The sequence below is a fragment of the Trichosurus vulpecula genome, chromosome 6, assembly GCF_011100635.1.
Source record: "Trichosurus vulpecula isolate mTriVul1 chromosome 6, mTriVul1.pri, whole genome shotgun sequence".
Classification (NCBI taxonomy): Eukaryota; Metazoa; Chordata; class Mammalia; order Diprotodontia; family Phalangeridae; genus Trichosurus; species Trichosurus vulpecula.
The window spans coordinates 221,606,010-221,633,952 of NC_050578.1; the positions used below are offsets into that span (position 1 = coordinate 221,606,010).

Consider the following 27,943-nt stretch of genomic DNA (forward strand, 5'->3'; position numbering starts at 1 on the left):
AAGCCATTCTCACTACAACTCATCTCAACTCTAGTCTATACTACTGTGTCCTATACATGAGCATATGTCAAGCACCCCAACCCCCACCTTTGAATGCACACATCTGTGATAATGAGTGGGACCAGGGCTGAAGCCATGTACTTCCTCACCTGGATGGAGAAGCTCTGCTCACCAGGCTCATACTGACCCACCAGGGTGTAGCTGGCTCTCCCAGAGAAGTAGTAATAGAGGCCATCAAATGTCTCGACATGGTGTTGTCCCCACGTACGGCAAATATTGTCTCTCTCAGGGCCTGTGTTATACACTAAACACAAGCAAAGGGAAGGCTTTCAACAGAAAATCTGGGCACACTTCTAGGGAGGGGATCCAAGGTTGAGTCCGGAGGATGAGTGTATTCAGTTGCCCAGAGATGAATAATCAAAGTCCGTCCCATCTACTAGCCACCTATCCAGGGGCTCAGGGCACATTTGTTACCTCCCCCTGGAAAACAGCAAACTGGAGAGATTCTCCAAGACCCACTTTCTCTGCCAAAGTTGGCCCCACTATCCTCAAGTGAATCTTTTTCTGGGTCCAGTCATACCTGTCTGGCATCGGGGACCTGTCGCATTAAAACGCCTGCAGTCACAGAATGTCTGGTGTACACATTCCCCACCATTAAAGCAGGAGAATAAATCTGCAAGGTAAAAGGAATTTACTCTCTGAGGTTCTAGATTTGGAGTTCTAGCCTCTAGAGAATAACAATAGTCTCCATACTTTTTGATCACCCACAGCATTCCCTAGGTGGGTTTGTGGAAGGGGGTGGGGCTGTATAAGATTTTCCTAATAGAAATTGTGCAGCTGCGGTAAGCGGAGTTAAGTTGTAACTGCCTTAAGGAACTGATGCTCAGCTTAGAAAGGGAAAAGTTGGGAGCTTGCTAAACTCCACATAGGTGTAAAGTGGGAAAGCATTATGCTATAATGGGTGAGAGTTGTGTTGTTGTTTGGGGGATGAGCCCATCATTGGCTATGTGACCAGTCTTTCTGCCCTGCTCCCCACTGTTAACCTATTACCCCTTAGGTTCATGCCATGGCCCCCACTCTGGAAACCACTGGACTAGAGCATGGAAAAAGCCAGTTACACAGATATCATTGAGACTCAATGGTTGAACAACTGACTCTAACTCCATGTTTACCAATTAGATAGTGTTTATGGGCATATGAGAGATTTTGATCTACACCCCTCTTCTCAACAACTCTCAAAGTTTCAAACATACCTGGTTGGGTAACAAAGTATAGTAAGAAGGGGAGGCCATGAGCAAGAAGAGGTCATTAAGGTGGAAGAGGAGAAGAAACCACAGGAGAGAGAAGAAAAAACAGATCAGTACTTGGCTACAGGAGGTAGAAAAGAATTAATCAATCAACAATTATTCATTAAACACCTACTATGTGTCAAGCACCATGTTAGCCTATGGGGTATGTAGAAAAATGAGAGGATAGTCAGATGAAAAGGAGAGCTCAGGTAGACATACCCTAAGTGTCATGTCAATTTCATGTCCAAGTATATCCAAATATATAGAGGAGACATTTGGGAGAAGGAAGACCATGAGCTTTCCTCTAAGACGAGAACGAACATGAAGGTAGCAAGGAAATCCATGGAACTCTCCAATTTCATAGGTCAGTCCCTTTCCAAGATTTTAGACAACTTACAGGGTGTTGCACACTTGGTACGATGGAGTCGTCTTTCCCAGAAAGAAAACATGGCTGAAGATCCTGAGGGTTCAGACTCCTTCAGAATGACAAGAGAGAGAAGAGAGTTGTTTGAAGCAGAGATTCAAGGACCAACTACATTTCCCAGTTCACTACAGTTCTCAATGTGTGGGTGCACCCGTGCTACAGATCTGTAGAGGAAGTCAGGTGAAGGAGCAATAGAATTATGGAATTTCCTCACCCCATTACACTAATGATCTCCACATACTCTTAGCAACTGCTCCTACAGAAGACCAAAAGTCTCTTCCTTCAGGCTCTAGAGGAATCTGTTTTTTCTTGATTCACCTAACTTTTCTTCTTCTACCCATCTTTAGCATGGGTGTGCATGCTACACAAAGGATCCAAGCCCAGCACATGGGATACACACACACACACACACACACACACACACACACACAAAGACTGAACAATAGTTTCCTACTCCAAATAATTCATCCCAAGGAGCTATACACATTGTTAAGAGAGAATAAGACTGGGGAAAAACAAGACTGCAACAAAGACTAATGTGAATACTGAGATAAAACCTATCCCTTACCTATTCCTCCCCTCTGTCAAGTTTCTCTCATTTACGGGCATAGCAACTTTGAAACAGTCTATAGCCAAATCCATTTGGTTTGCTCAATGTAAGCATTTACCCCCTGGAAATTTGCAAGTGCGACAAATTGGGGCTTTATTTATTGTTTTATTGATTGTCTAGACTTTAGAAAGTAATAATAACAGAGGTTAAATTTGAAGTTGGTTATGGGTACATTCTATTTCCAGAGAGCCAGTTGTTAAATATTTGCAAGCACAACTCTAATCCTATCTACCTAACCAGGATGATTTAGTCTTCACCAACCCAATGCCCCATTCAGCAACCTTCTAACCAAGCACCTATTTATTCCACTCTTGTTCCATGCAAGGCTCTGTGCTCAGTACTAGGGAATGATGCAAAGTAGATCCCAATATGTTAGGCCATGTGAGTCCAGCTCTTTCGCACCAATATTCTCTTCCAAGTCCTTAAGCACCATGATTTCAGAACAGCTAGGTTTACAAAGAATCCAAAGGAGGATGGAAAGCTAAAGGATGGATATGCTACAATGGGCTACCCAAGAGGCTTGAGCAGGAAATACAAAGGACATGACTGAGGACGTCAATGAACAGGAAAGAAAGTAGACTGGTTACGTGGCAAGAGTTAACAGCAAAAGAAGCAACATGGCAAAGTGGGTAGAATCCTGGACTTGGATGGATGAATTCCATTCAAATCATATCTCAGGAACTTCCTAGCTGTGTGGTGATGGGCAGACAATTTAATTTCTCTGAGCCTCAGTCTTCTCATATTTGTAATGGTCCTATAAGCCTATGAGCTTTTATGGAAAAAAAAACACCATGTCTTATCAACATGCCTCTAAGACATTGCTTACATTGCTCCTTCTTTGGAATCAATCTCCCTTTTATGGAATCTTCCGTGCCCCAAAACTTCCAGTTGCTTAGGTAATTGGTGTCTCATCCCTGACCTGGAATCTCACAATCGGGAAACCAATCAGATCTGCCTGAGTGAACCCCACCAGTTTCTATCAAACACATGAGCTGCCCTTCAGCATGAAATTATGATAAGGAACCCCCAGAGTGAACTTGGTGTAAATTCCCATTTAATTTCTTATGACGGCCCAAGATATACCAAAACCATAATGGGGAATGGGGAAAGTCTCAATTTGGAAGGGATAACTGCACACTGAAATCATTGGTCCAGGGCACCACTTTCCCCAAAAACAAAATTCTGAGCAGGGGACTCCTCCTTCGGGTAGGAGCCCCCTTGGAATGACCAACAATCTTTAGATTGACCCTCAGTTGTTTGGGTTTCAGGCTTCAGATTCATAGTTGTATAGTAACAGAAAACTTATTTCCACCTTTGGGGATATCATAATTCTTTGAGGCTGGGTTTGAAGTGAGAACAGCAAAGCAACTTATCTTGGACCTCAGTTCTTCATCTCTAAAATGAAGGAGTTGCTAAAAGACCTCTGAGACTTTTTCTGGCTCTAAATCTATGATCCTATGTTTTAACATACAATGGATGGCATCCCCTTAAAAAGACTTATGAACTATAAAGTCAAGCATCATTGTCCCCATTTTCAGACAGAGCCACAGTTCTTACTGAGATTAGCTCAGCTTCCTACACAGACAGGTAAATGCTTCTCTCTGGTCTCAGCTGTGCTTCCCAGACAACAGCCCTCACAATAATGACATTCCACTGCTCCAAAAACAGTAACCTGAGAAGTCTGTCAGGAGCCACATTCTTAGGGGGCTGGTGGTCAGTCTTTACAGGTCCATAGACACCTCCCTAAGGAAAAAAAGTAGGAGGGAAACTTACCCAATAATCCTCCTGTGTGCAAAGAAAGAGAATACTGTATAGACAGGGGTACTTAGAAAAAGATTACTACATGATGAATATGTTGAGTGAGCCAATGAGTTAATGAAAAAGGTGATTTGAGGAGATAATCAAGAGGCAGCATAGCACAGGATAGACAGCTAGCTTTGAAGCTGGGAAGTTCAAAATTCAAATCAGCCTCTGGAACCTAATGGCTGCACTTTCATCAGTTGTAAAATGAGGAGCTTGGACTAGATAACGTGCAACTTTAGATCTAAGATCCTCTGATCTTAGTCCAAAATTTCATCCTCCCCTCTCCCCCGTACAATTTTCCCCACCTGTCTGCAGTAGCCAAAGTGGCTGCTGGGTATGCAGTTATCCTTTCCACATTGCAAGGGTTAGGGGTATGTTGGCCCCCACAATCTGGAAAATCTGGGTAAAATGTTTTGGCCCTCCCTTGGTACCAGAGAAGAAGTCTCATTTTTTTTTCTTTTTCTTTTATGGGGGTTTACCATATCTTATTGTAAAACTTGGGCTGATACTATACAATACTATGCATGTATTTTACAAATTTCTGAGTTTCTAATCTTTTTCTGTGTCATCTGTGGAGCTACCGCAAAACTCTCCAAAAATTTCCATTTAATTTCTTGTGCCAACCTTCAATATATCAGAACCATGATGGGAAAAGTCACAATGTGGAAGGGATAACTATATATTTCTCTCCTTTTGTCAGAAGCAGAGGATAGTAAGGAGATATAGACTAAGTGCTTAGAGTAGAGGAAAGAGGAAAAAACCTGCTAGTCACCAGTTGGAAAATCAGCACTGACTTCTACTAACTTCTGGTCCAAAGATTCATATCCTAAACGTCCTTCTTTTCTTGTGAACTGTTAAAATTTTTTAAGTGAGCTATATAGATAGTGGTTTCCCCATTCTCAACATCATAGCGAAAGTCAGGCAAAGATAACCCCAGAACACTAAATGTTTCTCTGCAAACCAACTGAGTCTGTCAAGATTGTTGGAGAATGACAGTTTCTGTCCTACTGTCTCACTCCTATCTGACAACAACAAAAATTAACCTTCTAGCGAGTGGGGTTCTGGCTGGTTATAGAGCCAATTTAGTCACCCACTTTATGATATGGGAGACCTATAAATTAGGAGCAGAGATAGACAACAATTTGAAGAGGAAACCAGCAAAGGAAGGAAGTGGAAGAAACAAGTTTGCCACCTGGCTCTCTGACCACTACCCTCATCCAACCAAAATTTTTAAAAAGAAAAGAAACCCACACCCCAAACTCAGCAGGCTACAATTGAAATTCAGAGGATGGGAAGGGCTAGATCACTCAGATAATTGTTCCACTGTCTGTTTCAGCCATGTAGACACACACAGTTTACCAGCAATTATTGCCAATTATCGCCCCCCACCCCAGATTGCCCTAGTTTGCTATCATGCATCTCAGGCAATGATCCCAGGCAGCCTGGGAAGTTTAGTGTGGGACAGAGAGGCCCAGCCTGGGATTCAGGGTAGTGCTCCTGACAGGCAGAGTGCAAGAAAGAATGATGGAGGGGAGTTCTCACTCCTCTCTCCCCCCACTAGCCCCTTCTTTAGACAATACCCCAAAGCTACTGTCTGTCACCAGATAGGTGGGTCTATCCCCACCCCCATGCACACACACACACACACACACACACACACACACACACACAGAGGCATTCAAACACATACCCACTTCTAGGTTCGAGGAAACTGGTTCTGATTGTCTGGCTCGTGGGCCAGCCTGAATGCCAGTTGGCAGAAAGGTCCTATCTATTTGGCCTAAGATGACACCACCCAAGCAGACCTGCCGTCCCATTGACCTGATTTACAAAATCTTGCAGCTGAAGGGGACCTTAGTGCTTGACCTAATTCAACTCCTTCCCAGTTCAGGAGAAGTCATCCTACAGTCTCCCCAGATTGCCCACCTCAGCTGGAGCACAGTCCACAGCACAGTAGCACTAAGATTTTCTTTGGCCCAGATCATTCACATGACCCAACTTATTTCTAAGTGTACTGCTTGGTCCAGTATATGTAGAAGCGACACCACTAACCAACCGTCTTTCCTAGCCGAGACAGAGAGGTGGGGAGATGGAGGCTACGGCAGAAGGTTCCTCTCACCCCCATTCAGAAGCCCCACACCAGTGTCCCTACTGTCCCCTTACCTGGTCTTCTCGGCTGGCAGTGACGTCTCCCAGATGAAACTTGGCCTCTTCAAGCCTGGGGAGAGAAGAGACTCCGGGCTAAGGGAAGCTTAGCTGAGCTTAGTTTAGGACTTAGGCGGTTAAGCAGCTGCCCCCCACCCAGACCAAACCAGCACTTTCCTCCTCACTTGGCCCTACTCTTCTTTCTCACCCCGACGCGCCAACAAGGTGCCCAGGGCCAGAAAAAGTCCAAAAATCCTTTGGGGGAGGGACCCTCACCACCCCAGGAGAGCGGTGGATATGGGTCCCATCCTCCTACGCCACTCACCTGCGCTCCGCAAAGGGTGGCGGTTCCGTGCGGCTGCTAAAGAGAGTCGATGTGGTTGCTGAAAATAGAGGAAGGGTAGCAAATTAAAAAGCCTCTAGCTGGAAGTCTCGACCTCTTTTCCCCTGACCCTCGCCCGGGCTTTCATTCCTAACTCTCAGCTCACCTCCAGGGACCCAAAGACAAAAAAACAGCAGCCAGATTCCAGACGCTGTGGAATGCGAGGCCAGGACCCCCATTGAGGACCGTCCAATAAACAGGTTCTAGCTGACCACTGGGTGCTGGGTGCCCTAAACTAAGCGAGGGCGCATCTTCAGCAAATCTCAGGCGAGGCCTTCGGGAAGCGCCGCGCTTCTCCCTTTGGCCTCCGTCTGTCCTGTCCGCTTCTATCCCGTCTGTCCTATGCCGTCCAGGCCAGTTCCACTCTGTGTTAATCTCAGTCCCCGTGCCTCACTTCTTCAGTGAGCTAGGGAGGGCGCGCTAGGACAGCCCAACTCATTACTATACCTTAGATACTACCTGACTTTCCCCGCCCTCCCTAGGGCGGGGGCCGTGGCTAAGCGCCCTTGCACTGTGGGGAGAGTCTATTTCATTCAATTCCATTGGAACAATCAGCTTAGCAACTCCTTGTCCAGGGTACTGTCCCATTCAGGTATGTAAAACAGTCACTGTGGCCCTATTTCTGCGCCTGGGCACAGTTCTTCTCCAGGGTACCTTTGCACTTCGGCGCCATGCTAGATCCGGCTCATTTCTTCAGACCTTTCCAGATCTGGCCCCATGGGCAGTATTCCTACCAGGCTCTTAACCACCACCCCCCCATAAAAAATCCTAAACGGCCTTGTCTCCCCATCCTCTGCGGTGTCATGTTCTATCTGCTGCCTGGCCGGGATAGCTGAGGAAGACTTTCCAGGTTTAGATGAAGGTGAGGGTTGGACTTGAGTTAGGGCCTGGACACCACTCTTGCTGGCCCATTCTGCAAAAGCAAAGAAAGTTCAACTAAAGAGAGTGGTGAGTGCGTATTCAAGCTTTGAAGGAAGTGGATCTACTTCCTTTCTCCTCCAGGAGATTCCTCCTCCTTTGTATTCTACCACCCACTTCTTCAAAACCTGACCTCAGGAAAGAATCTCAGGTCTGTAACTAAGCGAATGTGAATGGAAGTCCCCACGGGTTTGTTTTCAAATTTCACTGGAAAGGCTTCACACTTCCCCCTCTTCCTCCCACCGAAGAATTCCAGGTTGCTGTGAAAAACTTTGGACTACTAAGAAAGAAGTCTTTTTTTTTTCTTTTTTCTTTTCTTTTCTTTTTTTTTTTTTTTGGCCTACGGAATTCCTTCAAGAATGACAGGACAAAGCCTGCCTCCTCACACTATGTGCCCCTCCCCCAACACAAGTAGTTCAGACTGGGGCGTAAATATATGGTAAATCTGACCTGTTGCCTCTCCCTGGGGTATTTTTACATTGGAATAAATGAAGGGTTTCCCCAAAGAAATAGGTCTCTAATACTCAAAAAGTGCCCTGAATGCGTGGAATACAGGGAGGTGAGGTGGAACACATTAGTTACACTAGAAAAGCCACTCTCAGAGGCAAGCCTGCACCCACTTCTCCGAAAAGCGGCAAACAGACCAAGTAAGTCCTGGGCCCAGGCTAGCCTTCAAGGCAAATTCACCCTCCTTTGGAATTCTCTATTCCTATCCACCCCTCCCGACCAACTTTCCTTTCCATACCCTTTCCCTGCCTGAGTAAGCTGCCTGCACTGCGACCTTCCCACAATTTCTCTTCCCTTTTCTCAGTCTGAAGTGCAGAGGGGTGGGGGTGGAGTGGAGATGGGGGGGGGGGGGCGGCTGGTGAAATGGTTTGAGAGGGATGGAATTTGTCCGGTGGGATGGGATGAGGGAGACGGGCTCTGCTGCTTCCTTTCTGGACTGTCAGGGTTTCTGTGGTGAGGACAGCCAGGTGAACGAAACAACGACTGGTCTGGAGAGTTGTGTTTCGATCTCCAAGCCACTAGCTGGCCCCTAAGTGATCGCTGCAGACGCTTTGTGAACCCCGAGCTCCATAAGGAGCTGGGGGCTGCTGGCGACCTCTGGCTAACTTTCGATTTTTAAATCCCTATTGTCTGAGTGATTTGGAGAGGAGAGACAGGGGTATCTCAAGGAGTTAGATTCACTTGTGGAGATGTGAGTCCAAGGGTGGACGCAGTCTTCTCCGTACTTTCAGCCCAGCGTCCCTTCCCTCAACCCTCCCAGACCTCCAGCCTCGCCCCCTAGCCCTGTCCCCGCCCCCAAGCACTCTAAAGGCCCCGGCCCCGCCCCAACCCGCGTACCCCCAAGCCCCGCCCCTACCTGCGCACCCCACGCCCGGCGGCTCAGGATCCCGCCCCCCACCGGTTTCCCAGCTTTGAGATCGACTCTGCAGCGGCTCCTTCCATCTGTCAGGTCTCTGCCCCTCCCAGGGGTCTGTCCCTGTCTAGCTGCCTCCAGTCTGAACCCAAAGAAGTCGCGCGGTTCGGTGGAACGCGGTCCTGCCCGACAATGGACAGGAAGGTGGCCCGAGAATTCCGGCACAAGGTCAGAGCCACTAGCGGGCAGGCGGGCGGCGCTAGCGCGGGGCTGCAGAAGCTCAGGCTGGAGGATACTAGGGAGGAGAGGGAAAGACAGGACAGGTTGGGGCAGCTGGAGCTGATCCCCACCGGACCTCCGATCCACGTCCGCTTCCCACTAGGCCGACCTCAGACATTGTGCCCTTAACACCGCCAGAAGGTGATCAAGGGGCCGCTCTATCTAACTTGGGCCACTCGAACGGCTTGTCTGTCCCGGAGCCTCTAAGTGAAGCTCTTAGAGAGAGAGGTAGGGAGGAAGAAAATAAGCCCGGCTGGCCTCACTACGCACCACCCTTTTTCTGGCGCAGCCTTTTCATCCAACGTACAATACGACCTCCCTCTTTCCCACCCGGAAGAGACATTTGTATTAACTTGGGACTTGGCTAGAGACGCCCACCTTGGGACACCCACCCTGCCCCTCCTCTTCCAAATGGGAGCCGAAACGTGCCCCGCTCTTCCTTCTGCCGACACACACACACACACACACACGAGCAAGAGGGATTCCTAAATCATCCCCAGCTAAATCTTCAAATGGGCTGAGACTCCCAGGAAGAACCCTCACTCCCCTCCTCACGACCCTCACTCCCCCACCCCATCCCACTCCCCACACACACGCACTCTGGCTCCCATTCCTGTCCCCAGCCTAACCAGTCAAACAGGAAAGAAATGAGTTTTGGATTACCTTGAAGTTGAGCCTTCGCCCTTCCACCTCAGAGAGGGCTTTCTATCCATATCCCAGCTCAGCATCGTATAAAGAGGCCTTGATGCTCAGAAGTGCTCCCGTGGACCCGGTCACTGAGTTAAGGTTTACAGGTTGAGATGCAGAACAGATCAAAGGCATATGTCGCAATTTTAAGAGAGAAGGATTAAGAGGCCCCATCAGGGTATTTGTTCAGGATGCTTCTGACTTTGGAGCTCCTCAGTGTGATGGCTGCCGGTGAGCCCTTGGTGTTTGGTTAGCATGCCACCAAACATCAGGCTGATCTGAAAGTGGTGAGGTTAATTGGAGTACTCCATCTGGGTAGGCATCCACATCCTAACAGGGTAGAATTATAACATTTCATTCTACTCATGTGGCTCAGACACCTGTAGAATGTCAGAACTAGAAAAGACCATATTGATTATCAATCAGTAAACAGACAAGCATTTGTAAAGCACCGACCATGTATGTTGCAAGGACTGGGTTGGGCCCATATACAAAAAGGGAAAGTGAAACCCTGTCTGCCCTTCAGGAGCTGCCACTCTAAGCAGATACAAAATATGCATGAGAAAAATACAAGCAATTTGGGAGACAACTGGGAAGATCAGGAAAGCTCTTCAATGCTTGAGCTGAGCTTTGAAGGAAGCTAGATTCTGAGGCATGGAGATGAGGAGGGATTCCACTCCAGACATGGGACAGAGCCCATGCAAAGACAAGGCTCTGGAGTCAGAGGCTAAGGGGTCAAGTGATGTCTCAATTGCTGACCAGCTGGGTGACCTTGGACAGGTCACTTAACCTCACCTAGCTTCAGCTTTCTCATTTTGCAAATGAAGGCGTTATATTTAAATGGCCCCATAATTTGTATTGTGGAGTATGAAGAATAACATGTAGGCCAATTTGGTTGGACCATAGAATGCATAAAGTAGTCTGGGAAGTCTCGGAGTCAAATTGTGAAGTGCTTTATTATGGAGGGAGCCATTGGAGCTTCTTGAGCAGAGGAGTGACATGGTCAGACTTGTGTTTATGGACAATCACTTTGGCAACTGTGTGGAGATTGATTTGGGGACCAGGGATACTGGAGGCAGGGAGACCAATTAGGAGGCTATTTTAATAGTCCAGTGGAGATCACCTTGTCCAACCCCCCCCCAAAAGATGATAAAGCCAAGAGAACCCTTGAACCCCTGTTTCTTGACTTCCAGTCCAGCATTTTTTTCCGCTTCACTGTATAACGGGCACTCTCTTTATTGTGGGACCTGTGATGGGGGTGGGTAGTGTTATATAGTGGAAGGATAAACTCTTCTTAAGAAGATGCAGGCTCCCCACTGCAGATTCCATAGTGAGAGTAGGGAAAATGGGATAGGTGAGAATTAGGCTGTCCAGGTTGATGGTAAGCGCAGGAGAGTTCAGTGAGTAAAAGGACATAAGGGAAGAAATTTCAGCCAATGAGTGTTTAGTGAGTGTGGATTTCAAGCAACCCATTTTGAAGAAGCCCAACCTCCTTCCCCTCCCTCCCTCCAAGGATCTCTTGTGTCTGGCCTGAAGACTCCAGTTTCACTTGTGCCACTTGGCCGTGAAAGGCAAAGTCCAAGAGGCCGTGCTTGGTAATAGCTTTGTCCATGGGCTCCTCCTCTTTAAGGAAAGTGTGTGTGTGTGTGTGTGTGTGTGTGTGTGTGTGTGTGTTTGTTTTTTTGCTGTTTTTTAGGGTCCTTCTTTAAGGAAGAAAGCTCTGAGGTGTGTGTGTGTGTGTGTGTGTGTGTGTGTGTGTGTGTATGTGTGTATGTTCCACTCTGCTTTGGCATCTTTGGGTTCCTTCTTTAAGGAAGGAAGTTCTGAGGTGTGCCGGTATGTGAGTGAGTATTCCACTCTGCTTTGTCATCTTTGGGGTCCTTCTTTAAGGAAAGCAATTCTGAGGTGTGTGTGTGTGTGTGTGTGTGTGAGTGAGTGAGTATTCCACTCTGTTTTGTCATCTTTGGGGTCCTTCTTTAAGGAAGGAAATTCTGAGGGGTGTGTGTGTGTGTGTATGTGTTTCCCCCAGCTCTACTCTGGGGCCTACTGAGCCTACAAATACCACTTTCCAATGGCCTTGAGCCCCTAGTTCAGAACCATTGTACTTCCATGACTGTGTTTCCTCATCATATTCATCTTTATGGATTTATGCTCCTAAGAAGTATGTGGGCTGATGACATGGCAGGGCGGGGACTGGTCTGGACTTTGTACCAAACAGCTGTCTGAGGGTGTGGTAGGCTCTAGAAAAGGAAACATTCCCTAACCTCCCCACCCCCATCCCTTCACTCATGTGCCAGTGCAAAAACGTGCAAAACACACACATACACACACACATATATATACACACCACATGTCTGAGGTTAAGAAGTGAGTTCAGAGTTTGAAGGGAGAGAGTCCCCGGGAACAGCAGGATGTGAAAATGTGTTTTGTGCTGAAATTCAACAATCTATGATTAATTTCCCCAAAGTTCACCATATTAGTCATTTGAAGCTAGTTTTTAACCAGGGGGATGGAGGCGCTAGACTGTGACACAAATTTCTAGTTTTTTAAAGTGACCTGTGCCCTTGTTGCCATCTTGGACATACTAAGTTTATATAGTAGAGAGGTTTTGAAGTCAAAGAACGTGGGTGCAAAACGCAACTGTGCTACTTAGGACCCTGAGTGACCTTGGGCGATCAATGTACCTCTCTGGGCCACAATTCCAATCTGTAAAACAAAGGGGTCCAACTCTAGTCCAAGGCCTCAGAGACCCTTCCAGCTCTAAATACAAGCTCTTATCATCTTTCTGGGATTCTTGCTGGACTTTATCACCTTTATCAGATGGTAAATCTTAGACCCAAAAGCTATCTTTAGAGGCCATTTTACAAATGAAGAAGTTGAGCCCCAGAAAAGGCAAATGACTTGCCCAAGGTCACACAAGTAGTAAGTACGTAAAAAAAACTAGGTTTAGATACTAGGCCCTCTAATTCTAAGTTCAGTACTCTTTCCCATAACCCAGATAAATTGACTCTCTGTTATAGCTCCTAGGGGTTCTATGTGGATTGCATTCTAGCAGGCTTGAAGGTATTTCTTTGATAAAATTCTAGAATAGGGAGGGAGATATCAAAGAACTATCTCTTTAGTGCCAATGACTTCCGGCACTTTAGTGCCAGCCAAGACTAGCACTTTATAGATGATAGAGATGGGAGACAGAAAGAGAGAGAGAGAGAGAGAGTTGTCTGTTCACTTATTCGAGTAATAAGAATTCATTGTAAATTTACAAGCTGAAAACTTGGGTCTTTCAGAGTGGTCTCCATACTAAAGAGTGGACATCTTCCTACCATTTTTCTGGAAACTTCCATACCCCGTGCTTATGGTCCCTATTTGGATCTCTTAGCCTATACCTAGTATCTCTTTGCCTTTGCTATCAGATATGGGCAACCAACTAGGCTCAGCAAAAACCTGCCCCTTCCCTAGAAAACTCCAACTTTCAGGTGCTTTTCTGGGTTATCCTGGTCTGAAAGTGATTATGATTTTGGTGAACTGCCTGTGCTGACTAGATGTGAGAGAGAAATGGGCAGAGCTAGATGCCAGGATGTCACTGATGACCTCCCATCCTTCTCCTGCTGTTGAAGAGGGAGCATAGCTCTTGGGCTCATAGATTTAGCATTAGGAGAAACCTTAGAGATCAAGTCCAACCCCCTCATTTTACAGATTCAGAAAGTGAGATTCAAAGAGTTTAAGTGAAGTATCAAAAGGATTTGAATCCGGTCTCCCTGACTCCAAGTCCATCACTCCATTCACCACATCCTGTTGCCTACCTGTTTCCTTCCACTTGTTCCTCCATTCATTTCCTTGACTCCTGGGTGTTTTCAGCACTTAGTAGTATTTGGGCACATAGTAGGCACTTTATAAATGTTTATTGATTGACTGTTGTACTTGGGGTCCCAAGCCTCTCTTTGTATGAGTTAAAATGGGTAGAAATAAAAGCCTGTTGTTTTATGTGCAGCTTGCTCATCTGGTTCTCTTTGAAACCCTTTCTAAAATATATAACTGCTATTAAGGACTAGTACATCTTTTTATTGGTTACCTATTACATGCCTAGCATTTTTCTGGTGTTGCTCACAATACAAAGAATATAGCCGCTAGTCTCTATCTTCAAGGATCTTACAACCCAGTTGTCATAATAATACCTCACATTCATGTAGCAGAACTCTTTCCTCAGGACAGATTTTATTATCATGCCCATTATATAGACAAGGAAACTGAGACTCAAAGTATTTGTCCAGGATCAGACAGCTAGTAAAGAATTAGAACCAGAACTGGAACCCACATTTTCTATGGAGATAAATGCTTCAGGGGACTACAGGATCATACTCTAGAGCCAAAAATTACCTCAGAGGCCGTTTTGCCCAACCCTCTCATGAGGAAACTGAAGCCCGATAACTTTCAAGGCCACAAAGGTAGCATCAGAGGTGGGATCTGAAACCAGGACTTCCTGACTCCAGAACCAGTGCTCTTTGTATTGGCCCTATGATCCAATCAGCGTGTCACCTTTGCATTCCCTTTCCTTCTTGGTTGGTGAACTTTTTCCAGGTCTTCTTGTAAATCCACTATAAGGCATCTACCTGATATGCTGGAGAACTTTTTTGGTTTGTTTAATAGTGTGGGTATGCCAGTGCAGTAGCAGCAGCAGCAGTACTAGTAGTAGTAGTGGGAGAGTTAGGAGAGACCTCCGAGGCCTCTGGTCCAATTCATACCTGAAGAAGTACCTTCCCTCCCCCCAATAATGTCTTATAAAAGTTATCAGTCCAGCTTCTGTTTGAAGAGCTCCAATGGGGGGGGAATCCACTACCTTCCTTGACAGCTCATTCAACTTTGGAATAGGTCTAATGGTGAAGAAGCTTTTACTTACATTAAGCCTAAATCTGCTCCCCTTCTGGAGCTAAATAGAACCAGCTGAATCACATTCCCACATAATAGTACTTCATATACTTAAATACAGCTATCCTGTCAGCCCTAAGCCTCCTCTTCTTCCAGCTGATCATCTCTAGTTCTTTCAGCCAGTCTTTGTATGCCATAATCTCTAAACCCTTTGTCATTCTAGCTGTCATCCTTTGCATATTTTCCAGTGTATGAGTGCCCTTCCTGAAATGTGTTGCTCAGAGCCAAACATAATACTCTAGATTTTGTGTGACAAGGACAAAATCCAATGAGCCTATTACCTCCTTAGTCCTAGACACCAAACGTACTAATACAGCTTCATATGGCATTAGCTTTTTGCACTTTCTTTCAGTGTTGACTCATATTGAGTCTGAAGTCCAACAGAGCCCCAGATATTTTCAAGACAAACTTTTACATAACCACACTCTGCCTACCTTATACTTAATGAAGTTGATATTTGAAATGCAGTATAAGGGAGTGGGAAGAGAGAAAGGGGAAGGGGGAGATAGGAAAAACACATGATTAAGGGCATGAACTCTTAGAAGAGATGAGATCAGGGCACAAGTAGAGGGGATGGCCTTGGTAAGAAATAATAGTGATGATGTAGTGGGGTTTTGAGATGTCAAGTAGAGTAGAGAGAGAGTTTATGACAGATGTTTTCTCAGACAGGAGGAGGCAAAGTCCTTTGCTAAGAAGGAGAGGGAAAAATAGTGTAAGGGGTTGGAGGAGAGAAAATTGAGAATAGTTTTTGTGGAGTGCCAAAGTGTTGAGAAGAGTAGCATCAAAAGATTACCATGCAACAGAGAGGGCCCAGTTTAAGATTAGTTAGTATCAACCTTTAGTGGTCCCAGTAAGCGAAGTTGTGTGACTTCTCCAATAATAATCAATAGCATGTTCGTAAGAATGGAGAAGGAGGAAGATGGGGGCAATCCAAGGTTGTCAGTTATACCTTACCAAACGCTAACAGAACAAGGGGACAAAGGAGTAAAGGGCAGAATATATAGTCGAACTAGTCAACCCAACATTCAAAACTGTGAGGGAAAGAAGATGAGTCCAGAGTAGAGAGAATAGACTAGGAGAGCAGAAAGGAGGTCATGCCGTAAGTGTGAAGATACTCTTAGGACAAATGAGGCTGAGGGAGAGATGGAAGCATGGGAGGTTATGACTAGAGAATGGAATTTCAAAGTTCTGAATCGTGCAGGTGGTAAAGATTTAGGTGATGGTGAGATCAAGGAGATATCCATTCATTTGTATGAAGAATGAAACTGTAAGTCATGGGGGTGGAAGAAGCCAAAAACCCAGGATATCAGAGTGTTTGAGGCAATATATAATATATATTTGAACTCCCCAAGTACTCAGGTCCCTTTGGGGCTCTATGGTAACTGAGTATAAGTCAGTTTTGGATGCAAGTCTTAGCTTCCATGGCCACCTGCGCTAAACACAAGGGATCTGGAGATATCCAGAGAAAGTTCTGCCCAGGAATGTGGGTCAGTAACTAGTGCTAGTTTCAGGAAGTTTGGACTTGCTGAAAGTCAGTTCCATAGATTCATCCCAGGGTGATAGGGTTGTCTTCCATGGAAAAACCACTTGTCTCCTGATCGCTTGATTCTGTCCCATCCAGGTCCCTAGTGCCTATGGTTCCCTGAGGGTTGGGACTTTAGGTAGGTCTGAGTCCTCCTCTGTCCCTGGTGCTCTCTTAGGAACATTAAGTGCCTACTGTGTGCCTGATACTCTAGTCCTCATAGCAGCATGGCATAATAGAAAAGGTTCTGGAATCTGGAGACCTAGAAAGGAAACCTGCCGTGGACACTTAGAAGCTGTATGATTCAACATGACTAATGTGGAAATAGGTTTAATATGTTTGTACATGTATAACCTATATCAGATTACTTGCAATCTTGCGGAAGGGGGAGAAAAAAATTTGGAACTCGAAATCTTACAAAAATGAATGTTGAAAATTACCTATACATGTCATTAGGAAAAATAAAATGCTATTAAGTGGAGGAGGAAAAGAGTATGGTATCTAAGATATATAAACAAATAAATATATATGAGACTAATAGCCATTCCCCAATTCGTGAATTGTCAACAGAAATGAACAAACAGTTCTCAAAATTTGAATTGCAAAGTGTTTACAAACATGTGAAATAGTGCTCTAAATCACTAATAACAAGAGATGAAAAGCAAAACAACTCTGAGGTTTCACTTCATATGCTGCAAATTGGCAAAAATCACCAAAAAATGGTGATGGCTATTGTTGGAGGGCTTGGAGGCACACTAATATATTGTTGGCAAAGCTGTGAAATTACCATTTTGGTAAGCAATTTGGAATTATGCAAGTAAAGTAACAAATGGAAGAAGAAGTAGAAGAAGAAGGAGGAGGAGGAGAAGGAGGAGGAGGAGAAGAAGAAGAGGAAGAAGAAGAAGAAGAAGAAAGGAGGAGGAGGAGGAAGAAGAAGAAGAGAGGAGGAGGAAGAAGAAGAAGAGAGGAGGAGGAAGAAGAAGAAGAGAGGAGGAGGAAGAAGAAGAAGAGAGGGGGAGGAGGAGGAGGAGGAGGAGGAGGAGGAGGAAGAAGAAGAAGAAGAAGAAGAAGAAGAAGAAGAAGAAGAAGAAGAAGAAGAAGAAATAAGAAAGAAGAAGAAGATAGGAGGAGGAAGAATAAGAAGAGGAAGAAGAAGAAGAAGAAAGGAGGAGAAAGAGGAAGAAGAAGAAGAAGAAGAAGAAGAAGAAGAAGAAGAAGAAGAAGAAGAAGAAGAAGAAGAAGAAAAAGAAGAAGAAGAAAGCTATGTGACCATGACTTGTACTAACCTAATCTCATAGGGAGGAAAATGTTTTGCAAACCTCACAATGCTCTGTCAAATTTACTACTTATGCTTACTAGTTTCTTCCCCTAATTAATTTGGGCATTTTGCGTCTCCTTGCCCTTTCTAGATAGTCATTTCCCATCTACTTCAGCCATCCGTCTTGAGTGCCACTAGCAAGCACAACCTGAAACTTGCACTAACAGAAGACAGACCATGGTCCTTCCTCTTCCCACAGTAGTTCAGGATGAGAGGAGTATCATCCAAGATAGTCCACTGACCCTGCCAGAGAAGTGGGGGTGGAAGGGGGGAGTTAATAGAGGAGGGGTAAAAACTGGTAATAAATAGTCTCTTCCCCAAATGTACATGAACTATGAGTCCTTCAGGGGCTATAGACAGAATGACAGCAGTAATGAAATGTGTTCTAGGGGTCCAAGAGAAAGAGAATCAATGTGATAATAGCAAAATCAGGCATTTCTACAGATCTTTAAAATTTGTGAAATTAGCACATTGTCCCCTCACTTTCTTGTCTCTGTACCATGTATTGTGATTGTTCACTCATTTCAGTTGTGATGTCATTTGGCGTTTTCTTGGCAAACATACTGGAGTGATTTATCCTTTCAGTCTCTAGCTCATTTTACAGGTAAGAAAACTGAGGCAAACAGGGTTAAGGGTTAACTTGCCCAGGTTCACACAAGTAGCATGTGTCTGTAATAATAAGTAGCATTTACATAACACTTGAAGGTCTGCAGAGGAGAAAATTGAGAACCAAGCTAAATTAATTGTCTAGAGTCACTCAGATACTGTTTGAAGTAGGAATCAAAGTCACCTCTTCCAGACTCTAAGACTGCACCTAGCTGCCTCTCTTTAATTTCCTCCAAAGTGCTATTCAAATGCAACCTTCTCCATGAAGCCTTTCCTGATCTGCAACGCCCACCTTCCATGCCTAGCTGGTAGTACATTCTCTCCTAGATGTGCCTGCGCATTACATATGGTAAATACTTAATAAATATTTGTTGATTGATTTTGCTGTGTATCTGCTGTTTGTCGACCAGTGGATAGCTTGTATCCTGAGGTCCTTCATGCTATAGTGTATCATATATGTGTGTATGTATATGTGTGTGTATATATATACATATATATGTGAATGACTGAATGGCTGTAATAAACATCTGAGGGAAGCTCTATTGGCTTTCAGTCTGTGGAAAGCTTTACCAATAAGAGACCTTCATCTCCATGATGCAGTTGTGCCAAAGGTAGATGGATATCACCATTTCTCTGTGGGAATGAAGTCACATCTGAGGAGAGGTTGGCATTTATCTGGAGAGGGAGCAGGGATGTCGGCATGGCCACATCTACATGACCTTTGGGATGGAAGCTGGTGGTTAATCTGGTGTATTGTTCAGAGGGAAGGGAGGTTGACCTCTGGGCTCCTAACTGTACTTTAGAGGCTTGGACAGGCCCCTCTGGCCATGACATTCCCTCTGGATGTGAAGACTCAACTCAGCTGTGGTCCTTCTGTTCTAGGTGGATTTCCTGATTGAAAATGATGCTGAGAAGGATTATCTGTATGACGTTCTACGGATGTACCACGAGTGAGTATGAAAGTAACTCCAGGCTCCTCCCTGCCCTTCCCATTCTATCTCCCCCTCCCCATTCTCTCTCTTCCTCTTCTCTCCATCTCCCTATCTTCCCTACTGGGCTACTTGCTGTCTGAGCTGAGCCCTCATTGTTTCAAGGGCTGTAGGCCCTGACACCCAGTCTCCATGAGCCTCTGTGCTGATGGGAGCTGGCCAGACGAGCCTACTGCCTGACCCAGTTTCCATATGGCTCTGTAACTATTTCCACATTGACAACACCTGCTTGGGAAGCCCCAGGGGAATCAAGGGCTGGTGATCATTCAGAGTTGTCCCTTCATGGAAATATTGTTAGGGATGGAGGTGGGGAGGACAGATCAGGAAGACCAGGGGGACAAAGCTGTCAGAGGGACAGGGGTTATCTTGGAGAGCAGGAATGTGGCTCAGGGCCTCAGGCTGGCTGCTTTTCTTTAGTTGGACACCTGGCTGTCCCTATAAATTCCTCCCCACTCTTCCCACCCCTACCTTGAAAAATACAGGCCATATTATGCTGAGGTCACAGAGACAAGTTACTTAGATCCCCTTGAGGCCTTTGTATTATGCAGTTTCTCTTCTTTGTACTACATCAATCTGGCTTGTCAATGTTCCTCAGCCTCAAGAAAAGGACACTTTTGGCATCCTGGTTTTTTCTTTGTACCTGTTCCTGAAAACAATGATACAACCGGCATTACTAAAACACTCCTCCCTGGCCAATGCCCCTCAGTATGCATTGTCTTCCCTTATTAGAATGTTAGCTTCTTACATTTGTATCCCCAATGCTTAGCATAGCGCCTGGAAAATGCCTGGAAAATCCACCAAATAAATGCTCTTCCATTGCATTTCCTATAAGGGCCATGGATGTCTCTGTTCTGGTGGGTGACCTGAAGTTGGTGATCAATGAACCCAATCGCCTGCCCCTGTTTGATGCTGTCCGGCCCCTGATCCCGCTGAAGCACCAGGTGGAATATGATCAGCTGACACCCAGGCGTTCCAGGTAGGGACAGAATTGAGGAAGTGATGGGGAAAGTAGGCAAAGAGGGTTGGGGTTAGAGCCCAGTGTTGGGCAGGGACTTAGGCACTGAAGTCAAGGGGCCTTCTCAATGCACAGATAGGAGAAGTAGCTACTTCAGCTGGACCTCCGTTTCTGGAGTGACAGGTTGGACATCTTTGTCTTCTCCAACAGGAAGCTGAAAGAGGTGCGCTTAGACCGGACGCATCCTGAAGGTCTGGGCATTAGTGTACGTGGGGGCCTGGAATTTGGCTGTGGCCTTTTCATATCCCACCTCATCAAAGGAGGACAAGCAGACAATGTCGGACTCCAGGTGAGTGAGGGGAGATCCTGGTAAGTGGTGGAGACCCAGCTGTCTATCTGTTCAGGACTATTAAGATCCAGCAGGTTCTGAATTCGAATCTAGCCTCTGATTGAGTCATTGGATACAGTTCTGAGCTGGTCTTTTCCCCATTGTGGAGACGGAAGTTCAGAGTCAGTCCATCCCCTAGCAGGGTCATTACACAAAGACTTCATCTGGCTAATCCAGACTCCTAGAAATCCAGACTCCTAGAAATTCTTCCTATCATTCATAAAACACTCCATCTTCTGCCTCTTTGTCTTTGCTGTGACTGTCCTCATGTCCAAAATGCACTGCTTTCTCACCTCTGCATCTCAGAATCCTGAGCGTCCTTCAAGACTCAGACCGAGAGCCACTTACATGAAGCATTTCCTGACCTCCATATACCCTGCTCCACCCCACCTCCAGCTACCGGTAGTTTCTTCTCCAAAATCACTGTTCTCTCTTTTGACCTGAGTCTAAATCCACCACTAGTTACAGGAAGAAATAGACAGCAAAACTATAATATTGGGAGACCTCAACCTTCCCCTTTCTGAACTTGATAAATCTAACCTCAAAATAAATAAGAAAGAAGTTAAGGAAGTGAACAGAATTTTACAAAAGGCAGATATGATAGACCTCTGGAGAAAACTAAATGGGGATAAAAAGGAATATACTTTCTTCTCAGCGGTACATGGCACATACTCAAAAATTGACCATGTACAAGAGCATAAAAACCTCACAATCCAGTGCAGAAAGGCAGAAGTAGTCAAAGCATACTTTTCAGATCATGATGCAATAAGAATTATTTGTAACAAAGAACCATGGAAAAATAAGCTAAAAATTAATTGGAAACTAAATAATCTAATTCTAAAGAATGAGTGGGCCAAAGAACAAATCAGAGAAACAATTAATAACTTCATTCAAGAGAATGAAAATAATGAAACAACATACCAAAACTTATGGGATGCAGCAAAAGCAGTTCTTAGGGGAAGTTTTATATCTCTAAATGCTTACATGAATAAAATAGGGAAAAAGGAGATCAATGATTTGGGCATACAACTGAAAAAGCTAGAAAAAGAACAAATTGAAAATCCCCAATTAAATACCAAATTAGAAATACTGAAAATCAAAGGAGAGATTAATAAAATCGAAATCAAGAAAACTATTGAATTAATAAATAAAACCAAGAGCTGGTTTTATGAAAAAACCAATAAAATTGATAAACCTTTGGTCAATTTGATTTAAAAAAAGAAAGAAGAAAATCAAATTACCTGTATCAAAAATGAAAAGGGTGAGTTCACCTCTAATGAAGAGGAAATCAAAACAGTAATTAGGAATTATTTTGCCCAATTATATGCCCATCAATTTGACAACCTTAGAGATATGGATGAATATCTACAAAAACACAAATTGCCCAGGTTAACAGAAAAAGAAGTAAAATTTCTAAATAACACCGTCTCAGAAAAAGAAATTGAGCAAGCCATCAATGAACTCCCTAGGAAAAAATCTCCAGGGCCAGATGGCTTTACATGTGAATTCTATCAAACATTTAAAGAACAATTAATTCCTATACTTTGTAGACTATTTGGGAAAATATGTGAAGGAGTCCTACCAAATTCGTTTAATGACACAAATATGGTACTAATACCCAAACCAGGTAGAGTCAAAACAGAAAAAGAAAATTGTAGACCAATTTCCCTAATGAATATTGATGCAAAAATTTTAAATAAAATATTAGCAAAAAGATTGCAGCAACTTATCACCAGAATAATACACTATGACCAGGTAGAATTTATTCCAGGAATGCAAGGCTGGTTCAATATTAGGACAATGATTAGCATAATTGACCATATCAACAACAAAACTAGCAGAAACCATATGATCATCTCAATAGATGCAGAAAAAGCCTTTGACAAAATACAACACCCGTTCCTATTAAAAACACCAGAAAGCATAGGAATAAACGGAGCCTTCCTTAAAATTATAAATAGCATCTACCTAAAACTATCAACAAGCATTATTTGTAATGGGGATAAGCTAGATGCATTCCCAATAAGATCAGGGGTGAAACAAGGATGTCCGTTATCACCCCTACTATTTAATTTGGTACTAGAAACATTAGCTGTAGCAATGAAAGAAGAAAAAGAAATTGAAGGAATTAGAATAGGCAAAGAAGAAGCTAAATTATCACTTTTTGCAGATGATATGATGATTTACTTAGAGAATCCTAGAGAATCAAGTAAAAAACTACTTGAAATAATAAACAACTTTAGCAAAGTTGCAGGATATAAAATAAACCCACATAAATCCTCAGCATTCCTATACATTATTAACAAAGCCCAACAGCAAGAGATAGAAAGAGAAATTCCATTCAAAGTTACTGTAGACACTATAAAATATTTGGGAGTTTATCTGCCAAGATAAACCCAGGGCCTATATGAACATAATTATGAAACACTCTCCACACGAATAAAGTCAGATCTAAATAAATGGAATAATATCAGTTGCTCATGGTTAGGCCAAGCTAATATAATAAAAATGACAATTTTACCTAAATTAATCTATGTATTCCGTGCCATACCAATTGAACTACCAAAAAATTATTTTACAGAGCTGGATAAAATAATAACAAAATTCATCTGGAAGACAAGAGGTCTAGAATATCCAGGGTATTAATGAAAAGAAATGCTAGAGAAGGTGGCCTAGCCATACCAGATATTAAACTGTACTATAGAGCAGCAGTCATCAAAACTACCTGGTACTGGCTAAGAAACAGAGTTGTGGATCAGTGGAATAGGATAGGTACACAAGATGGAGAAGTCAATGACTATAGCAACCTACTCTTTGATAAACCCAAAGAGGCTAGCTTCTGGGCTAAGAATTCACTATTTCACAAAAACTGCTGGGAAAATTGGAAAATGGTAGGGCAGAAACTGGGCATAGACCAATATCTGACACCACATACCAAAATAAAGTCAAAATGGGTTCATGATTTAGGAATAAAGGCTGAAACTATAAGCAATTTGGGAGAGCAATAGAAAAAAGTAAAAAAACAAATAAATAAATAATAAATGTAAATCCACCACTAGCCTAGTTATCTTTTCTCTAGGAGGTGAATCTTTGACTCAAGCCTGGAGTCAGTCCAATCCTGGCCAAATTTTGTCTCCCTCCCAAAGGTGCCATTTCACCAGAAAACTTGGAGGTGAGGAGTAGGAAGGGACTATTCAGTCACAACCTACCCCTATTTTTGTCCTCACCCCACCCCCCCAGAATGATGATCACATTAGCTCTACGCAAACACTCCCTCCTGGCCACCGCTCCCCTGTATGTTGTCTTCCCCTACTAAAATGTAAGCTCTCATCTTTATTGCTCTGGGGAAGTCATTTAATTTCCCCCAGGCTCAGTTTCTTCATTATTAAAATAAGATATTAATAGCATCTCCCTGACAGAGTTGTTGTGGGAATCAAATGAGATACCCTTTGCCAAGTGCTTTGTAAGCCTTAAAGGGCTATATAAATGCTAGCTATTTTTATTATCATTATATATTTTGTATGTGCTTATTTATGTAGCCTTTTGTCTCCCACGACTAGAGATAGGCTTCTCAAAGGTAGGGTCTGTTTTCTTTTTTTGCCTTTGTCTTGTATCTCCAGGCATGCTGTAGGTGCTTAATAAATGCTGATTGATTGATTGAAAATCTCACACATGCACATACCCCCCAAAATGACCCCTGCTGCTGCCTGACTGCTCCAGTGCTACAAGGCTGGATGGGGTGGCTGAGGGCTGGAGGCAGTGACCACAGGGCCTGCTGTGGGGCTGGTCAGTCCTTCATGGTTGCCACAAGTCCAGCCCTCCCACGAGTGGATGGGGCTCTGAGCTCAGCCCCTCACAGAGCTTTACCTTGTGCCTGAAAACAAAGGAGACCCTCAGACTTCCTCCCCGGGTTCCCAGGAGAGTTTTTGAGTAATGTCTGAGGACCCTGGCAGGGCTGCTAAAGCCGGGGCTTCATGTGGCTCAGGAGCCAGATGGCACAAGATAGCGTGTAGCCCGAGTGAGAGCTGGGAGCTGACAGACGGCGCTTTGTTCTAAATCGCTGTCTCATCGTAAAGCCAGCAGCTTCTGAAATTTCACCCCCTGCATCCCAGCACATTTTCTAGACCAGAAATGTGGTCTGGGAAAGGACATAATGACTTGCTATCATAACATCACCCAGGGCCCCTTGATTTCTATACTAAGCTCTCTTCCCAGGGTAATTACTCGTCAGACATTTGAGGCATTGGGAGGGACGTGGGACTGAAACTCTGAGTTTCAACTGTCCTTGATGTCTCTGCTTATTAATTGGCAAGCTCAAGGCCTTTCATGGACTAGTATGTTCCATCTCTTTGTCCCACTTTCTCAGATAGTCATATCTGTGGCATTTCTGCAAAGGGCTTTTCTCAAGTTGTATGAGAGTGAGGACAAGAGAAAATGAATCTAGAAACCTGAGCTGGCATGGGTTGGGGGATAGCGTGAGAGCCACTCAGGCTTGGGATGGTGGAGTAAGTTTCCTTTGGGAAAGGAGAGAGGAGAACTCAATGGGCATTTGGAAAATGTGAGTTTCAGGCTGCTGGGTATTCATGTTTCTGGGTCAAGCACAGGGGAGCCAATGAACTCAACACTTAGCTAGAGGGCTGTGGCAGAGGCTTCTCAGGAGCCAGACAAGCAGTAAGTTCACTTCTTTGCCATGATACTGAATTTAGTCCAATTCTTGCTGGGAGGCTGCGTTAAGGCAAGCTTGCAGGGCCCAGCTCTTCTGTTCCCTCTTCCCCATGGGCTCATCAGAGCACATTCCTCCATGGGGATTTTCAGTAACATTACCATTTATCAACCTAGGAATCATAGGATCATAGACCTGGACCTGGTCTTAGCCATCCTGATCCCTTCATTTTGCAGACGAAAACATTGAAGTCTAGGAAGACTGAGTGATTTTAGCCAAGGTCACACAGAAGCAAGCTTCCATTGGGGGATTTGAACACTGGCCTTCTTTCTGCTCAACCCACACTGCTTCTCAATATCATCGAAGTATCCCTGTCAAAAACAACTCTAATCCATTGAGTAATTTAATGACTGGCAATTTAATTTTTTATGGCTCCCCAAAGTGGTAGAATAATTGGGGAGAATACAGGCCTGTCAGGGTTGGCCCATATTTCCTCATCCCTGCCCCACTCATCACCCCAAAAGAAACTTGGGCACATTCAAGGCCTCTGGCTGCACTAGCTGAAGCAGGAACTCTCAGATTCTTTAAAGAGCCTGTCCTCTGCAAAGTCAGTGGTCAGAGAAGCTGGAGATCATAGCCTAAGGACACAAAAGAGTTAAGAAAGTAGGTGGTAGAGCTGGATTTTAGGGATAACATCGAAGGGAATTTCTGACAGGTGGCCCAGGCTTGAACACTTCCAGTGCTGGGGAGCTCACTGCTTCCTGGGGCAACCCATTCTGGTTCCAGATAGTTGATTGTTAGGACGTTTCCCCTTAATTTGAGCCAAAATTCAGCTCCCTGTAAGTTCTCTCTGTCACTGAGTGCTGCTCTCTGGTCTTAAATGGAACAAGCCAATTCTCTTTTTCATATGACTTCCCTTTAGGTACTTGAAGACAGTGATCATTTCTCCTCCAAATCTTTCCTTCTTCAGGCTAACCATCCCCAGCTTAAATATCAAATGTTCATGTAGCCTGGTTTCCAGTCCTTTTCATTAATCTGGAGTCAACGACCCTTCTGTGCCTTCTAACTGTGATTCTCCTAAGACATCATTGCCTTCAGCCCCTGCCCTAAAGCTGTGAGGGTACCTTTAGGGCAGGGATGGGGAACCTGCAGCCTTGAGGCCACATGTGGCCTTCTAGATCCTTGGGTGTAGCCTTTTGACTGAGTCCAAGTTTTACAGAACAAATCCTTTTATTAAGGGGAACAAAAGGCTGCACCCAAGGACCTAGAAGGCCATATGTGGCCTCAAGGCTGCAAGTTCGCCACCCGTACTTTAGGGGGCTTCATGGAAAGAATTCCAATCCCTCCTCAATCTAGTTGATTATTTTTGTTTGTCTTTTAATTTTTTTAATTTTTAAATTTATTTTAAACTTAAATACAAAATAAGAAAAGAAAAAAAAACATTGCTATCTGCGTAGCAGAACATAAGAGAGGATTCAATATAAAGCAATAAACTTCCATTTCAAGAAAACCTATGAACCTATATAATAAATACTACGCATTATTTTCAATGCTATCCATCTTTTCTTTGCTTCCTTGTATGTTTTCTTTTGTCCTCTGCTATATATTTTTTACTTCATTTTCCCCTTCCTCTCCCCAAAAAAGGGCTTAATTATTAAGCACACATATATATGTGTGTGTGTGTATACATATACATACATACACACACATGTATACATGCATAGACATAGACACACATAAACAGACACATATATGCACATATACACTCAAACACATATATGTAAGACAGCATTATGCTTATTTCTACCTGTCATCTTTTTCTCTGAGGGTGAATAGCGTCTTTCTTCATAAGTCTACGTCTTTTCCATATCTTTCTAAATCTACCAGCTCATCATTTCCTACACCACAACAATATTCCAACCCAATCACATTCTATCTGGGAGATTGTCTATGAGAGTTTTTTCCCCAATTTTCTGCATTCCCTCTGTTCTTGGCTATATAGGTTTTATTTATACAGGAAAATTTTAATTTAAAATCATCAGAACTACCCATTTTACACTTCAACACTGCTCTCACCTTCTAATATGGTTTAAGGCTGATACTACTTTGTATCTATCTCTCATTTTTATATCATTTCCTGAAAGCAGCACATTGTCGAATTCAAATTTTTAATCTACTACCAGTTTTCACCTTACGGGCAAATTCATCCCATTCACATTCTAAACTATGATTACTTGTTGTATGTTTTCCTCCTACCTATTTTCCTCATTATCCTTCTCACCCTATTCCTATCCCTCCTCACTCCTCTACTTTACTTCTACCTACGACCTTGCCCACCTATTTTTTAACCTACCACCTCCTCCAAGAATCCCTCCCTTATCTTCTCCCACACCCTATTCCCTTACCTTCTTATTTCTTTCTGAATTTAGAAGATTTTTATACCTTTTTAAATACCTATGTTGTTCCACCTTTATTCCATTCCTGTTAATCTATACATCCTTCTACACCTCTTTATCCTATTCCTTACCCTCCCTTATCCTCTCCCCCCTCCCTATCCCCTTACCCTCTTATTTCTTCCTGAATTTAGAAGACTTTTGTACCCTTCTTGATATATATGTATTGTTCCCTCTTTAAGCCATTTCCAACGAGAGTAGGGATCAGACCTACCTGCCCTCCTCCCCA

At 44.0% G+C, this 27,943-nt stretch overlaps 2 protein-coding genes across 3 annotated transcripts in view; one reads left to right on the plus strand and one right to left on the minus strand.

Moving 5' to 3' along the window:
* Positions 1–7,326, minus strand: part of OTOG (otogelin) — a 93,265-nt gene extending 85,939 nt beyond the window's left edge. The window contains exons 1-7 of the mRNA XM_036765102.1: positions 7,308–7,326; positions 6,597–6,654; positions 6,290–6,344; positions 3,962–4,066; positions 1,687–1,765; positions 581–673; positions 150–304 (exon numbers count right to left, since the gene is read on the minus strand). Of these exons, the coding sequence (XP_036620997.1) occupies positions 150–304; positions 581–673; positions 1,687–1,765; positions 3,962–4,066; positions 6,290–6,344; positions 6,597–6,654; positions 7,308–7,326 (564 nt within the window). The remainder of the gene's footprint in view (positions 1–149; positions 305–580; positions 674–1,686; positions 1,766–3,961; positions 4,067–6,289; positions 6,345–6,596; positions 6,655–7,307) is intronic.
* Positions 7,327–9,015: 1,689 nt separating this feature from the next.
* The window catches only part of USH1C (USH1 protein network component harmonin), a 65,187-nt gene continuing 46,259 nt past the window's right edge, over positions 9,016–27,943 (plus strand). For both annotated transcript variants that reach the window (XM_036764303.1, XM_036764304.1), the window contains exons 1-4: positions 9,016–9,159; positions 19,149–19,216; positions 20,088–20,231; positions 20,421–20,559. In XM_036764303.1, coding sequence (XP_036620198.1) covers positions 9,124–9,159; positions 19,149–19,216; positions 20,088–20,231; positions 20,421–20,559 — 387 coding nt within the window. In that variant the 5' untranslated portion in view covers positions 9,016–9,123. The remainder of the gene's footprint in view (positions 9,160–19,148; positions 19,217–20,087; positions 20,232–20,420; positions 20,560–27,943) is intronic.